This window comes from Chelonia mydas, chromosome 23, assembly GCF_015237465.2.
Source record: "Chelonia mydas isolate rCheMyd1 chromosome 23, rCheMyd1.pri.v2, whole genome shotgun sequence".
In the NCBI taxonomy this organism is placed as follows: domain Eukaryota; kingdom Metazoa; phylum Chordata; order Testudines; family Cheloniidae; genus Chelonia; species Chelonia mydas.
Window position 1 is genome coordinate 10,265,757 of NC_051263.2, and position 16,032 is coordinate 10,281,788.

The 16,032-nt window shown below is 52.8% G+C and overlaps 1 protein-coding gene across 1 annotated transcript in view; it reads right to left on the reverse strand.

Moving 5' to 3' along the window:
- Positions 1 to 15,093: 15,093 nt before the first annotated feature.
- Positions 15,094 to 16,032, reverse strand: part of LOC122463693 (maestro heat-like repeat-containing protein family member 7) — a 25,202-nt gene continuing 24,263 nt past the window's right edge. Inside the window, exons 19-20 of the mRNA XM_043534875.1 lie at positions 15,501 to 15,578; positions 15,094 to 15,122 (exon numbers count right to left, since the gene is read on the reverse strand). Coding sequence (XP_043390810.1) covers positions 15,094 to 15,122; positions 15,501 to 15,578 — 107 coding nt within the window. The remainder of the gene's footprint in view (positions 15,123 to 15,500; positions 15,579 to 16,032) is intronic.

The following is a 16,032-nucleotide window of genomic DNA, read 5'->3' on the forward strand; positions in this document are numbered from 1 at the left end:
TTACCAATAACAATCTCATCCATCCAAGCCTAGTTCTAAACAGAGCCCCGCGCTGTGCTTGAGATGAGCACGAAGCGTGGGCTGTGGTTGCAGGCTGTGGTCCCTGTTCCCAGCACAGGAGTGTCTCCTCCCCCAACCCCAACCCCAACCCCATCCCCTCGGCCCTGGCAGTATTTATAGACACACAGCCCCAGGGAGGGCAAGCAAACAGCACCCTTTGGGACAGGCCCACAGCTCTCTCCTGCTGGATCCGGCTCCCTCTCCCCAGGCCAGGCCCTGCAGGAATGAAAATTAAACCCTTTTGAAGTGAATGTGTCACTGCTCACACACGGGGCCGGACTCTGTCCTGGGGACAGGAGCATGATCCCAGAATGACACTGCTGCAAGCCGTGGGGTTCCTCTGTATTTACACACACACACAGAGCAGTGTAACTGAAGAGCATGGACTGGGGTGTGTGCGGGAGAGCCATTTTACATAGTCTCCTCGCAGTCTCTCCAGGACATGGCACAGAGAGCGGGAGCTGCCATAGCAATGTTCCCTCTAATTTTTTCCATCCGTGTGCAGAATAAATTTTGTTATGTGCACCGAGGTATGTGCCTATGTGTGCCATCAGTAGAAACAAAAAAACTAGATATAATATATATTTTTAAAAAGTTACCATAGGGATAATTACTCCAGCCAGGACAGGTTAGGCATTTTAGAACTCACTACTCAAAGCATTAAATTTAAGGGTAAGAGAAATGAAAAATATGAAATGCACAAACCAGTTAAAACACTAAAATAACACACTTTGAAAGAATAAAATTACAGAGAATATATGTGCATTACAGGAAGTACGAAGAAGTAACAACAACAATAATGTGTTGGGAGGTGAGTGTGAAAGAGACAGTGTGTGTGTGTGTGTGTGTGTGTGTGAGCGAGAGACAATGTGAGCTGGCTGCTGGGGAAATCTCAGAAACAGTGCACTATCCCTTTAAGAAAGGCACTCAGTCACACTCACCGTTCAGGGCTCTGTCTTTAAGGGCTTGTCCACACTGGCACTTTACAGCGCTGCAACTGTCTCCCTCAGGGGTGTGAAAAAACACCCCCCTGAGCACTGCAAGTTTCAGCGCTGTAAAGTGCCAGTGTAGACAGTGCACCAGCGCTGGGAGCCGTGCTCCTCCGTGCTATTCCCCTCGTGGAGGTGGTTTTTTAGAGCGCTTTAACGTTGCCAGTGAAGACACGCCCTCAGATAAAGTTCAGATCTCACCACAGAGGAGCGCCTGCGGGCTGCTTCTTGGAGCTACTTCTTGTTGCCCCATGTTTATCAGTTACCCCCCCCCCCCCATCTAAGCCAGGGGGAGGCCTTTGACTGACCCCAGCCCTACTGGTTAGAGGTCTCATGTAACCCTTCCTGGCTCCGCTCCTGCGAGGATCTTCCTCACTGCTTCCTCTTTGCCCCCTGGTATCCTGCCCTAGCACCTGGTCAGCTGGTGTCAGCCCCCTGCTCTGCACCCTTGGGGCCCTTTCTGAGACGTGCCCGCAACTGGAATCTGGGCTGATACATTGGGGACTGAACTGGGGACCTCCAGAGCCGAAAACATCAGCTGCCATTTCATGAACTAAAGAACCAAGCCTCTGACATCGTCGGCTGTAACAAGCCACAGCCTCTGTGGCTAGGCAGTGAGAGAAACTTGTAACACACTCACCACTGGGTTAGGCTGTCTCCCTGGGGCTGCTCCCAATTAGGACAGGCCAAAATTGTCTAATCTCAGTGCAAGGCTTCCCCCTTCTTACAGAGAAATCACACAGAACTAAAGAAAACTGGTTACCTTTGGCAGAAGCTTCCCCTCCAGAGTTGCTGGCCCAAGTATATCTGTAGGGTAGATGTACAGATTATGGTTCCCTTCAATAATCTGAAACCCGTATATAAATCAGAAGCAAAATGTCAGAAATTACCACAGAAGTACGTAGGAGTGAAAGCAATAGACTAGGGTTTCTTTCTAGGACACAGGCTTCGTAAAATCACCCCATAAATCTTAGATTCCATTCCTCAATGTCTGACTTAAGGAACATTGACATCACACAAAATTTCAGGTGTATATGCCCCCCCCCAAAAAAAATAAACCCTGAAACTTTGTGTCATGTCAATGTACTAAACCTAACAACTAAGATAATGCTATATAAACATATTCCCCCTGGGTGTGCAGGGGGGAGGGAGGTGCTGGGGGGGATGGCCTTGGGGGCACTGCAAGTGCTGAGGGGCAGCCCAGGGGGTGCCATGAGAGCTGGGGGGCTGGTCTGTGGGGGCTCCACAGGTGCTCAGGTGGGAGCAGCCCGGGACCCCCGCTGGTGATGTGGAGGGGATTGGCGGGGCTGACAGGCTCCCTACCCGGCTTCTCGGAAGTGGTGACATGTCCCTCCCTAAGCTCCTAGCTCTGCAGGCTACCAGCTCCGTAGCTCCCATTGGCTGGGAACTACGGCTAATAGGAGCTGTGGAGGCGGCGCCTGTGGGAGGAAGTAGAGCACAGAGCTAGGCGCTCAGAGAGGGAGGGACATGTTGTCGCTTCTGGGGAGCCCCCACAAGGTTTGCCCAGAGCCCTTCCCCTCTCCTATGCCCCAACCCCGAGCCCTGAGCCCCCTCCACACCCAAACTCCTGCTGCTGCGGGGCTCGGGGGGCAGTGACCCAAGACTGCCCCAGCAGCAGCTGTTGTGTCTGGCCCAGGGGCTGCCTGAGCTGCTCGGGCAGCCCTGGAGCCAGCCACACCGGGCGCTGCAGAAGTCACGGCGGTAACTTCCGTGACCTCCATGACAATCTCGCAGCCTTATCTATGACATGTCTTAGATGTTGGGTTCTGAGGTGTATTGAAAACTGTGGCAGAATTGAGGGCTATCACTTTAATTTGTGAGCTAGTTCCAAGTACTGCTTGTGGGCTTGTGGGCTCCGAGGGAAGTCATATGATTTGTGTCAGTCTGGATTGTAAGAGCCAGCCCAGAGTAAAGTTGTATGAGGAGTGTCTCGCTTCCTTAGGGAGCAGCCTGCTTTGTCTCTCTCTGGTTTTGGTGGTGTCATTCTGAATTCAAAGAAATAATCGTCGTATTATGCTTTAACCTTCCAACAAGAGTACTGATGTTTTTATTTAACTTCTCTATGTATATGCTGGTAACATCACAGGGCAATCACCCATTTGATGGCCAGTCAGTAGGGGAGGAAGCATAGGGCATGATGTCACATGGCTTCTGGAGTTGATGGTTTAGGCAGGGACACCATCTGCCTCCACTTCTAAAGATTCATGGCCCCACTTCCTCTGGAGTACTTTGACAATTCCACGGCACTGTCCATGGAGTTTCGTCCAATCAGGATTGATTAGGTCATCTTTTTATGACAGATTATTTACCCAATATAGTAAATGTCATGAAGAAATTGGAAGAAATCCAGAAGAATCATTCAATCTATAACTGTACATTGCTGGCTGTCTACTGGAAGTCCCAAAATATCAATCAGCCTCCATGGATCATGTCACTTTGAGGAAAATGATCGTAAGATCTTCTGATCATGAATGGAGTAAATGGTTAAACAACAAAATTGTTGAGCACTTGATAAAAGGTCTAAGCTAAAAATCTATTAAAATTTGAAAACCACAAATATGTAAAAAAATTCAGAGCTGGAGCTGAATTCTGCAGCTTAATTATTAACACACACATTCAAGGACCCAATCTGACATTTTACACCAAAAAGGTTTACGTCCTCCAGTGTAGGGCAAGCAAACAAACAAAGATCTCTCTGTAATCAGTAAATTAATTTCCCTTATTTTCCACTGAGCTGAGTAAAAATCAAAATAGTTGTTAAGACACCACTTTTACAGGCAAAAGAGCTTTCTTTATCTCAACACAAAGGTGGGATTTTAAATTCTCCCAGGATCCCACAAATTGTAGAGTCACTACATGTGACTGTTTGAAATCATCATATGGGGACACCAAAAAAATCAATGATCAAATAAATAAAAGAACGTCTTGTGCCACATGCAGACTAGAGGGCTCTAGCAGCTCACCAGGCTTTACTGTTACTCAGAAAGTAGAAAACGGACCAGCTCCTCAGTTGGTCTGAATCAGTAGAGTTCCACCAAAGTCCAGGCGAGGAAAGATGAACTCAGAGCCCAAATCCGCACGAGGTGCTGGCTTCCCTCAGCTCCAGTTGGGCCTACTGAGATTTGCAGCTGCTCAGCACCTTGCTTGATTAGTCCTTTAAGCTTTCAAGCATGTGACCAGGAAAACCACTGGTAAACTAAGGGAGTCACTGAAAAATTGAAGCTGATTTGAGAAACCCTAATGTGCTGAATTCACAGGCTATGCAACTGGTGGTGTGAACTGGACATTAGGAATACATTGTCCAGAAAACAGATACTAATTGGAACCCTACTGAACTGGGTCCTAAAACTCCTATTGACTTCAATGGGCTTTGGATCAGACCCTGAGTAATTGATATGCCTTTTTCACCTTGTGCCCGGCCTCACAAAGTAAAATATACAAAACCTAAATTTCTTCCACATGATACTGGGCAGAGACATATATATAAGGGGCTAACTCTGCTCTCACTGAAATCGATGGAAGCTTTTCTCTTGCATTCAAAGGAGTTAGGATCTAGTTGGTACTAGGACTAAAATATTTTAGCTCTATCTATTAATAGATTCATAGACATTAAAGGCCAGAAGGGACTTGATGATTTGACCTCCTGCATAACAGAAGCGATTTCTGTATCTCAAGCCCGCAACTTCTGTTGTGCTAGAACATGTCTTTTAGAAAGAGACATCGAGTCTTGCTTTAGAGACTTCAAGCCATGGAGAATCCACCCCATATTAAATGAGTTCCCTGCCTGAGCACCTGTTCCCTTACCATGGAGTGTCTAATGAAATAAGCCCCAGAACATAAACGAGAGAGATGGGTCGGAGCTGCAATATTCAAAGGCAGATTTTGAACTTCCTCTTTCCCAGCGCCAAGAAAAGATGGAAGGGATTTGAACTCAGGGTTTTGACCAAGGTCATTAGATAGGGGAGAATTGCAAAATATGGGTCTGGATAATGTGTGCCCAGAACTTAGAGATGCAGCCACAAGTAGTTTATAATTTAGCATCATTTCCTGCTGTGCATGTGCCCAGGGTGTTTTTCAAATGGCCACAACCCGGTTAGTTTACCCCCATCTGCTCTGAACTTCAAGCAAAGTCCATATGGACATTCCTGACAATGCATCTGACAAATTTCTCATTTAAGGATTGATCAATTTTTTGAAGAGGTTAAACCTGTTCTTCACCTGCATGAAACTCAGAAAGGGCTGGTGGAATCTTGTTCAACCATTAAATAAAATAAAACAAAACAATTAGCGTTGAGCTGGACTTCAGGAATGGAGACTTCAGCACAAGAGATGGAAGTTTTGAAACTTTTACTCTAGTTGCCACTGGCTGCTCCCACTGCGCCCCTGCTGGCTGCCCCCTGTGTGCTAAGCAGCCTCCCTTCCTTCAGCGTGTTCCCTGGCGCACTCAGGTGCCGGCGGGCACTGGGGAGAGAAGTCTTCTCCTGGTTCCTGTCGTCCTTGTGCTGGTAGCGGCAGAAATACTCCCCTGGGCTCTCTGGAGACACGGGCTGGGCTGACTCAAAGATGAATTTGTTTCTGTCCTTGGGCAGCATTAAAATTTCCTTGCTGTCCTTACAGAAGATGACGCGCGTCACCGAGGTGTCCATAGGGACGAAGCACAGCAGTATGATGGTGTCCCCGTGGGGGGTAGGGCCCTTGTTCAGGATCAGTGTCGGGGCAGGGAGGTCACCTTCGTGGGGAGGAAACGTTGTTTGGTGAAACGGCTCCTCTCTCATGGAGCTGACATTTGAATTACGGCAGAGACTAGCCGGGCCCTTGGGTGTCACCCTGAACTGGGCTCACCTCAGTCTGGGACTTTATGCCTGGGGAAGAAGGGTCTCACTCTCACGAGCCGGATTTGTAAATTCAAACCCAGATGCCCCACGTAACTCAGGGGGAGCTGCCCCCTCCTGCTTTACAGCCCCGTCAGCTCCCTCCAGCTCTTCTGCTTTTATCCCTCTTGGGCCAGCTCCTCATTAGGGGTAAATTGGCAAAGCTGCCCCGACTCCAGCAGGGCTACGCCTGTTTGCTCCAGAGCCTTCACCTAGGGAAGGGGACTGGCAGGACACAACCTAGGAAAGCAGCTGGGTGGAGTCACTAGCCTTCGCTTGATGACTTATCCCCACCGGCAGCCGTGTCCCTGGGGGCTGGTTCTCCCTGCCTGGCACTTTGCACAGTGCAATCCCAAGTTGTGGCTGCAGTACGTGGAGCAGACTCGCGTTGGCTTTGGTCGCACTAGCTTGAGTAGCCATAGGAGTGAAGCCACGGCAGAATGGGGTCGCTGCTCGAGGGTGAACCCAGTGTCTCAGGCTGCCATGTTGCTACTGCTGTTGTTATCTGAACTAGCCCAGGTGTGTCTACACATGCTCTAGTCACACCTCTGATTGCAGGGGGACACGCCTCGAGTGAGGTCACTGCCATCTGTAAAATGGGTGAGAGAGATGAGCTCAGCCCCTGGTGTGTTGACCAAGGTGGTGTCCATCTTGTAAGTGGGGCTCATCCGGGAGTCAAACTGCTGGGGGCCTCCAATGCTCAGGAGAAGTTTGTTTTTATCAGAGGACTTGTGGGACCCTCTGGGGTGTGTGTGTCCTCTCTGGGCCATTCCACAGAGCACGGAGGGTCTGTGACTTGAGCTTCAGCTTAAGATATAAAAACTCATGCCCTGCGTTCCAAGGAACTCTGGGTCTGAAACCCAGCTGAACCCCCATTTACACACCCGTCGTCATGGCCAGAACCCCCGGGACTTCCAGAGCCGAAAGCATAAGTGAGTGAGGCTCTGACACACTCACACCCTCTGTGGACCAGGCCCGGAGTGCGGCATGTACGCACCAAGCAGGGCATTACTGAAGCATGTGGAACTCCACTTGAGTTCCCTGGGAATTGCTCCCATTATGCCAGTGGCCGAACTTGGTCCTCACCTGATGCCAAATTGGTGCAAATTCCACTGCTCTGCCGCGTACAACCTTTCATCTATTTTCAGATCAATTTACACCCGATCCCGTGTGCTGCCATTTACACTCCCATGGGATTCGGGGCCCCCGCACTCATCCCGTGGGTCTGACTCTTCTCCCACTGAAGTCACAAGGAGTCGGGCCCAATGAATCAGCGGCAGGTTTTTTTACAGTCAGTGGCAATATCCAAAGTGTCCCCCATGAGACCTGATTCCTGGTGCTCTGCCCCACCCGCCAGACACACAGGGCCTGCTTCTCATTTACACTAAAGCCCCGTCCACGGGTAAAGTGAGTGTGAATTTACACCCTCTGTTAGCCTCCTTACACTGCCCAAGTGCTATTAAGAGGTCTTAGTGTGCCTGAGGATCGGGCCCCTCTGTTCTATAATTAACGTTGTTACACGGCACCGACACTCACCGGGAGAGCGGCAGATTTCCTGACTTGCAGCCAGCGCCCCTGTGCACTAAAATATAAATTCCCATCGTTAGTGCAGCCAGGTCAGTTGGGAGCTTATCAGAGCTACACAAATTTAAAATACATGGAGCTTTTGCCATTATGGTAATGAGCACACGGGGCGTCCTCCTGGTCTCGCGCTGCCGAGCGTCTCTGGTGGGAATCTCGTCCCCAGGCAGGTTTCCTCCACTACAAATTTGTTCTGTCCTCCGTCAATTCTGCCATCTTCCTAGTCAAGCACCTGCACCTCTCGCCTCGGATCAACAGCCATGCCCACAACCCCAGCCCTTTAGTCACCCTCCTCAGATTTTCCCACTCCCGCCTCCTCTTCTCTCTGCACAGGGTCTCACTAGGGTATTTAGAGGGAAAGCTGGCACAATATGATGTGACCTTCCCACTGCTTCCTTCCTCCCCACATCCTACAGCTCTCTCCTTCTTCTCCCTGTCACAAACACAGAAGTTTCTCATCTACTCATCTCATCCCAGCTTCTAATCGCTCATCCCCTCCCTCCCTCTTCCGCTTTATCTCTCACTCTCTTCTGGCTCTTTCCCCTCGCAGTACAAACACTCATTAACTCTCCCAATAACCCCTCTCTTGTCCCTACACTTGGGAAGAATCCCCATAAACATCCACAAAGCTACCTCAGTATCCTCCAGAGCCTGCCGTGAAACTCTCCATTGTCACGCTGCCTACAATAGACCTGACAATGGTGAGGCTGCTGGTGAGCTGAGACTGTATCGTCTCACTGGGTCCATCTACACTGCAGCTGGGCAAGAGCTTCCCAGCACGGGGAGACGGACACGCGCTCGCTCTGCTCAAACTAGACTTACACCGAATGAAAATAATCTAAGTTAATATAAAAATATAAATGCTGCAGAAATCCTGCTGTCATCAGTACTAAAACTCATCTTTCTGGGTTACATGACTGCAGACAGAACATATCAGAACAAATCAGACGTCAAGAATTATAACATTCAATAACCAGTCGGAGAACACTTCAATCTCTTTGGTCACTCGATTACAGACCTAAAAGTTTGTAAAAAGAAAAGGAGTACTCGTGGCACCTTAGAGACAAACCAATTTATTTGAGCATAAGCTTTCGTGAGCTACAGCTCACTTCATCGGATGCATACTGTGGAAAATACAGAAGATGTTTTTATATACACAGACCATGAAAAAATGGGTGTTTATCATTACAAAAGGTTTACTCTCCCCCCACCCCACTCTCCTGCTGGTAATAGCTTATGTAAAGTGATCACTCTCCTTACAATGTGTATGATAATCAAGTTGGGCCATTTCCAGCACAAATCCAGGGTTTAACAAGAACATCTGAGGAACAGTGGGAGAGGGGGGGGGGTGGGGGGAGAGGAATAAACTAGGGGAAATAGGCTACTTTTTATAATGAATCAACCATTCCCAGTCTCTATTCACGCCTAAGTTAATTGTTTCCAATTTGCAAATTAATTCCAATTCAGCAATCTCTCTTTGGTCAAACTGGACAGTCTTTACGTAAAAGAATAAATGGACACAAACGTTTAACACAAACGAAAGGAAGTACATCTTCACACAGCACACAGTCCGTCTGTGGAACTCATTGCCAGGGGTGTTGTGAAGGCCAAAAGTATAATGGGTTTCAAAGAATCATTAGATAAGTTCCTGGAGGATCGGTCCATCAATATTAGCCAAGATGGTCAGGGATGAAACCCGATGCTCTGTGTCTCACTATCTTCTCACTGCCAGCAGCTGGGAGTGGATGACAGGGGACGTATCACTCACAAATTGCCTGCTCTGTTCAGAAGACAGGACACTGGGCTAGATGGAGCATTGTTCTGACCCAGTCTGGCTGTTCTCATCTTCTGATGTTCACCTCAGGCTGCGGAAGGTGTCAGTGCTTCCAAACTCACAACTGGATTTTCCCTGAGGTTACGAATTTTTGACTGTTTCATAACCAGAACCTAGACTGGGCAGATCAGCCTGTTTCTTTATGCAGATTGGGCCTTCGATTTCAGATTCCAGTAACAGATAGTCAGTATATAATCATCTTCTCCTGAGCACGTAGATGCCCCTTTCCCACCCCTCATCATCTGCTGACTCTAGTGCCCATTATATAATATAGCCGCCTGTTACAACGTCCGGTTCCCTGTGCTTTGGGGTTATGTATCTCCTGCCACCACCAAGCTTCACAAGTGGAAATTTTACTTGTGTCTTCCCCCACTGTTCTACCTTATCCCAGACCCCTACCCCCAGGAGTGGGAGACTCGCTGATGAACACGGTAGGTGCTCTTCAAAGCCCGGGCAGGAACAGACAGTCACCATAACGCTACTCTGGGCTTGTTTAACGAACTCTTACTTTATTACTTGCACGTAAAGCCAGGAGTGAACTCAGTGACTGTCCATCTAGAGGTGCCCTCTTTACCCTCTTGAACACGGGAAAGTCTCACTGCAGATCCCAGGCCAGACGTCCTTCTCAGAAACTCCTGGGTCTTACGTCCTCAGAACTTGGTCTCAGTGCCGCCTTCCAGTTGCCTGGACCATACAGCCCCCCATGGACTAGTCTCTGGTGTCTTGAGCGTCCCTTCCTGGCACCTTCAGCCAGGCCCCAGAAAAAAAATGTTTCTAGCCATCAACCCTCAACTCTCTCTTTGCACATTCCTCGCCCACCCGCTGGAACTGGCATGAACGTGCTACGGGGGCTCCTAGCAACCCAATCGACCTTTCCAGAGTCCTCAGATATTAAATTGCTGTCTCTTGTCCAAACCCAGGTTTTACTTCCCACAGCTCCAGCCCCAGTAACATGAATTCACCACATTATTTGTTTGTCAGGCTTGTCAGTTCTGTGGCTGGCTTGCCCGGGTTGCCCGACTGAGGCTGCTTTTCTCTCTGGAACGGGGAGACGGCATTCTGTCTTGGCCGTGTCTAGCTAGGTGCCCTCACCGCTGTAGCATCTCAGCTCCTCCCAATCATACCTGGATTTCTCCTCCCCACACCTCTGGCAGGCAGGGGAGAATTATTCCCATTTTATCAGGCCCAAGGAGATGACGCCACTTGCCCCAGTTCCCCCCGTCAGTAGCTGACTGTAGCAGGAATTCTCCCCCATGACAGGGGAACACAACACCTGCTCTGGGGGTGTCTGCAGAGAAGCTGCTTTAGCGGCACAGAACAGGGGAGGACACACTTGTGAGAGGTGCTTCTGGATCAGTCACTGACAAAACACGCTGGTAACGCAGGGTTCAGGGGCCCGGCGATAGCTCCTGCCCTGCCAGGGCTCTGAGTCCAGCACAGCTCAGACTGTCAACCCCAGGAAATGCAGGGTTAAGGTTAACGCCCACGCACCTCACCTCTGCTCCCCGGGAGCTGGCAGCAGCCACTGGGAACCATGGGTCTGTGCTCCGGCTGCGTTCCCTGCGCTAGGTGCGGCTGTGTGAATGGTGGAGGGGTTTGTCTGAGAAGCGTGGCAGGGCTGTGATGGGCTCGGAGTCCACGGGGGACGGGTGGTGAGCGAAGGCCCAAGAGGTGTTTGTACTTGAGAGACCCAGTTTGCCCTGTGCAGCGCTGCGCTCTGCAAGCTGTGCCAGTCGCTGGGCTCGGGGGTGTACTCGGCCCGGGGACTGTCAGCAGGGAGGTGGGGGTGGGGCTGCTCTGTGGGCTTGCTGAAGGGCGAGGGAAAGTCGAGCATTAAATGGCATCGTGCGCGTAGGAGTGAGGGGCTGGGGGAAGGGGTGTAAATGTAGCAGAGGCGGAGTTCTTGGGGTGGAGCAGGCTGGGTCTGTGAGCGGAGAGCGGGTGCCTCTAGCTCCTGTTTGCTACAGTGCGAAGGCAGAGCCTGGGCGTATTGGGGCATCGATCAATGAGGGCAGAGTTAAGGTTGCACAGGCCTGACCCTTCCCTCGGTTTCCTGGTTTTAGGAAGCCTGAGTGTGAAATACCTGAACTCTGAATGTTCTGGGTTTCAGACGTGTGAGTTTGGCTGGTCTCAGCGTTCTGGACGGGAGCGAGATACCCCGGGGCAGCCTCGGCTCTGTGCTAATGAAACTGTTTGTCAGAGTGTGTGTGTGTGTGTGTGTGTGTGAGACGGGGTGGGGGGGAGCGGGGAGGAGGGAAAGGGGGAGGGGGAGAGAGAGAGAGAGAATGTGTGCATGTGATAAAGAGGGAGAGAGATCAGGCCCTGTCCCCCTCGATCAGTGATGTTCACGACTCTCTGTATATGGGAGTCTCTGTGGCCCCCGTGGGGATGAGAAAACGCTGCTTGAACCGAGTCTGTGTAACTGCAAAGTTTCCGTGGGGCCCCAGTGGACTCGGGGAGGCAATTGCCGCATGTGTATCTCACCGTAATGCCTGGCCCCAGGTGATGCTGTACGACGCTCCCAGGAGGCAGGTTGGGCAGAGAGAAGGCAAATCACTTTATTCACTGCAGAGGAGCCAGCTCAGACCCAGCCTGCCAGAGACTCCTGGGGACCAAGTCTTTAAAGTGACCCAAACGCTGGTTCTTGCTGGCTGGTTAACAGGCTCCATCACCATCTCCTTCCCTGGGGCTCCAATCAGGCTGGCAGCGAGTGTGGGGCTCATGCAGGCTTGTGGGGCACTGGGAATCCTGTGGGGAAGTGAGAGGGAATCCCAGTGACCAGCTCAAATGCAGCTGCTGCCCACCCCTTCCCCAGTAGCTCCCTGAGCGCTGGGCAGGGAAGCATTCCCCAGCAATGGGCTGGGGACAGCCCTGGGCATACTGTGTTATCTGCCGGTCCCCATATCTGCAAGGAGAGCTGGGGGAGTTCCCTGCTGTTGAGCTCCCCTGCTCAGATGCTGCTCACTCCCCAGTCTGAGCCCCTGGTCTTTGGGGTTATAAAATGCTGGGGAAGGGCAGGGGCTCAGGCTCCAGGTGAGTGAGCTCTGGGGCCTGGCAGGTGGAGCCAGTGAGTGGTCTCAGCACAGATCTTGGTAGCAGGTGTGGGAGATGGAAGCTCTGAGGTGGCAGGGAGGCTGGGTTAGATCCTGCACCCCAACCAGTCCCTGCACTGGCTTTGTGGGGAGAACAACCCCCATCCCACGTGGGACTATTCACAGAGTGTCGCCCTTACCCAGTGCTACGGAGCCATCCGGGTGTCCCGCACTTGAGAGTGACCCTTTCCTACCGCCGCGTACGTCACTGCAACATCCCCGTCCATTCTGGGCTGCCGGGACATCAATACATTTACACAGTTAAACATTTACACCCTGTTTCCAGTCTGAATTTGTCTACAAGGGAACACTAGGGAGGGAGCCCTGAGCAGGGCCCAGGGACATGGTGAAGGGGAGGGGGAGGAACAGCTCCTCCTTAGACCTGGGGCAAGGGAGCGCCATGCTCAGGAGGCTGCTGGAGCACAGGTCTTAACTTTAACCACCTGCCTCAGTCCTATTGGAATCAATGGGAGGGATGCAAGCGCTTGGAGTCCCCATAGGATCAAGGGCTCCCATCAGCTGCGGCTTCCGGGGATGAGACAAGCCATGGGTCAGTTAGGGAAACTCCTCCAGCTGAGCTGGGATGTCATCAGGGACCCACAGACAAACCCTTCTCCTTTCTTCTATTGCATGTATGGGGCCAGATCCCCAGCTGGTGTAAATCAGCATCACTCCATTGCTGTCACAGGCGTGAGGCTGATTTACACTCACTGGGGATTTGGTTCATTGACATCAATGAAGCTACAGCTGATTTACACCAGTGCGGGATCTGATCCCATTGACTCCAATGGAGCTACAGTGATATGAAACTGGCTGGAGAACTAAACTCAGATTCTTCAATTCTTTCTTCCTTCATGCCAGGACGGTCACTATTTATTCCCCAGGGCTAGGGTCACCCCACAGCGACCCTCACTACTGGCCAGACCAGGGGTGCTGGCACTGGGATCAGCCCAGGGGGTTCCCAGGTTTAGCTGTAACTCCTGGTGCCTCTTTCCATGGGAACGTTCTGCCCAAACCTGGCAAACTGCGGGCACCGGCACGGCGACTCACCTGGTCAGTGCGGGCTCCAGTGACCACGGTGTCTGGGGGAGAGAACTGAGGTCAGTGCATCCTCACCAGCCGCCCAATGCCCCGGAGAGACACTGCCCCATGTCCCCCAGGGCCCCAGACCCTGACCCCAGCAGGGCCCATTGAGGAGAGACAGCTGCGGGCACCGCAGTCTGAGCACTAACGGGCTGGCTGGCCCAGTGGACACTGGGTACCCAGCTTGCTGCCCGAGTTGGATAGGGTTGCCAGGTGTCTGGTTTTCGCTTGGAACGCCCGGTTGGAAAGGGACCCTGGTGGCCACCTGAAATCTGCATCCCTGCCCCCCTGCAAGCCCCAACCCTTTGCCCCAGCCCAGAGCCCCCTCTCCTACTCTGAACCCCTCGGATCCACCCCCCAGCCTGGAGCCCCCTCCTGCAACCCTAAACCCTCATCCCCTGCCCCACCCCAGAGCCCACATGCCCAGCCAGAGCCTTCACCCCTCTCACATCCCAATCCACTGCCTCAGCCCAGAGACCCCCACTCCACCATGAACTCCTCATTTCTGGCCCCACCTTGGAACCCGCAACCCCCAGCCGGAGCTCTCACCCCCACCCCAATCCCCCTGAGCCAGCCCAGTGAAAATGAGCTAGTGAGTGAGGGTGGGGAGAGCGACAGAGGGAGCGGGGATGGACTGAGCCGGGGTGGAGCCTCGGAGAAGGGGCAGGACCTCAGAGGAGGGGCAGAGCAGGGGTGGGGCAAGGGTGTTCGGTTTTGTCTGAGTAGAAACTTGGCAACCCTAATGTTGGGGGAGAGGAGAGGAGAACTGGGCCAGGCCCCATGGATGCTGGGTGCCCAGACTGCTCCCCATATCAGCAGGGTGAGAACTGGGACAGGTCCCACGGACACTGGCTGACCACAGATAACGGGGCGATGCTGTTTGTTCCTGTCATGTGTCTCCTTTCTCCCCATACAGGGAGGTGTCTGCCCAAGCCCCTGCGCCCACCCTGCAGTTTGTGGCAGAAGCTGCCAGGCTCCAGCCAGTCCCGTTCCTGCCCATGGCCGACGGCTCCTGTCACCTTGTCATTGGGCTGGGCAGAGGCTGAGGAGACAGGGAGAACAGTCCCCATCAGGACAGGACTCTCTGGCCTGGCTACCCAGGGCCCCTTCTGGCCCCAACACCCCGGACTCTGACACCAGCCAACAGACGGACAAAAGGCAGGAGCCGAACTCCCCCCAGGGCAGTGCCGGAACAACAGGCTCTTACACTGGATCTGATCTTCAGCAGCCGGGCTGCTCCGCTCTGGGCCGGGTTCCCTGTGCGGAACGAGAGCTGCGTCAGTCCCACGTGCGGCAGCTGGGGCTGGGGCCCTGCTGCCGTTAGTGATGGGGCAGCAGCACCATCGCCATCACTAGGGCGGGGGGGTTACGAGGCTTCCAGACAAGGGTCAGGCCCCCGCAGAACCCCAGGAGAATTTCAACTGTGGGTAGCCGGGGGGTACGGCCCAGGTCAGCTCCCCAGGGCGGAGTCCCAGATAGGGCAGCAATGGTCCCCCCCTGACCTGGGCATCACCTGGAGAGCAGCCCCAGAATGGAGCTGGGGGTCAGGGCGAGGCTCCCTCCTACCTGTGAGTCCTGCAGGGCGACACAACTACCGAGAGAAAGAAAAGAGCGTCAGGGAAGCTCAGCGCACGTCACGGCCTGGGGCGACTGTCGGGGCCTGGCGGTGTGCACCTCTGCCCCCGATGTGCTGCACCTCCCCGCTGGTCTGTGGGGTCTAGCTACCCACAGAGCCCTGCAGACGCAGATCCACGGAGGCAGCACAGGGCAGTGGTTAGTGCCGGGGACAGATGCCCAGAGACCTCAGTGCTGGGCGATCTCAGACCAGTCACTTCTGCTCCCCGTGCCTCAGCCAGGTTACAGCCGGGTTACAGCCTTTCACTGCCATTGGAGTGAGATTTAAGATTTCAGAGCGATGCTCTGGAACAGCCGCTCATCTCAGCTCATGCTCCACCCCACCGGCACCTACCTGTCTTCATGAGAAAACAGCCCAGCAATGCCAGAGCCAGGCCGGCCATGATGGCGAGTCCCACAATGGGTCCCAGTCCTAGAAAACCATTGGAACAGCCGGGAACAGAGAGAAAAGCAAGGGATTAGGCTGGGGCAGAGGAGCCCAGGGACTGACGTGGGTGGGGCTGGGAGCATCCAGAACACAGAGGCAACACAAAAGGGATCTAGGATGAAGGGTGAACCCCAGGGGTGGGGATACAGGATGGGGGAGGGGGGTGAGCCCCAGGAGCAGGGATCCAGGACCAGGGATGAGCCCCACGGGCCAGGGACACTTGAACCAAGACCCCTCCTCCCTTTATGGGATCTCATTGATTAGATCTCTTACAGGGCACCAAATTTCTCCATCCCTGGTTCTGCTTTGATTCAAGGTTCCCACAGGCCTCCTTCTGTGGCCTGCGGAAGCTGCCTGTAACTTTCCCCCTTAGGAGAGGAATATCACAGCCCTCTTTCTGGGCTCTGAGCTGACATCTTGGGGAGGGAGTTCCCCTCCT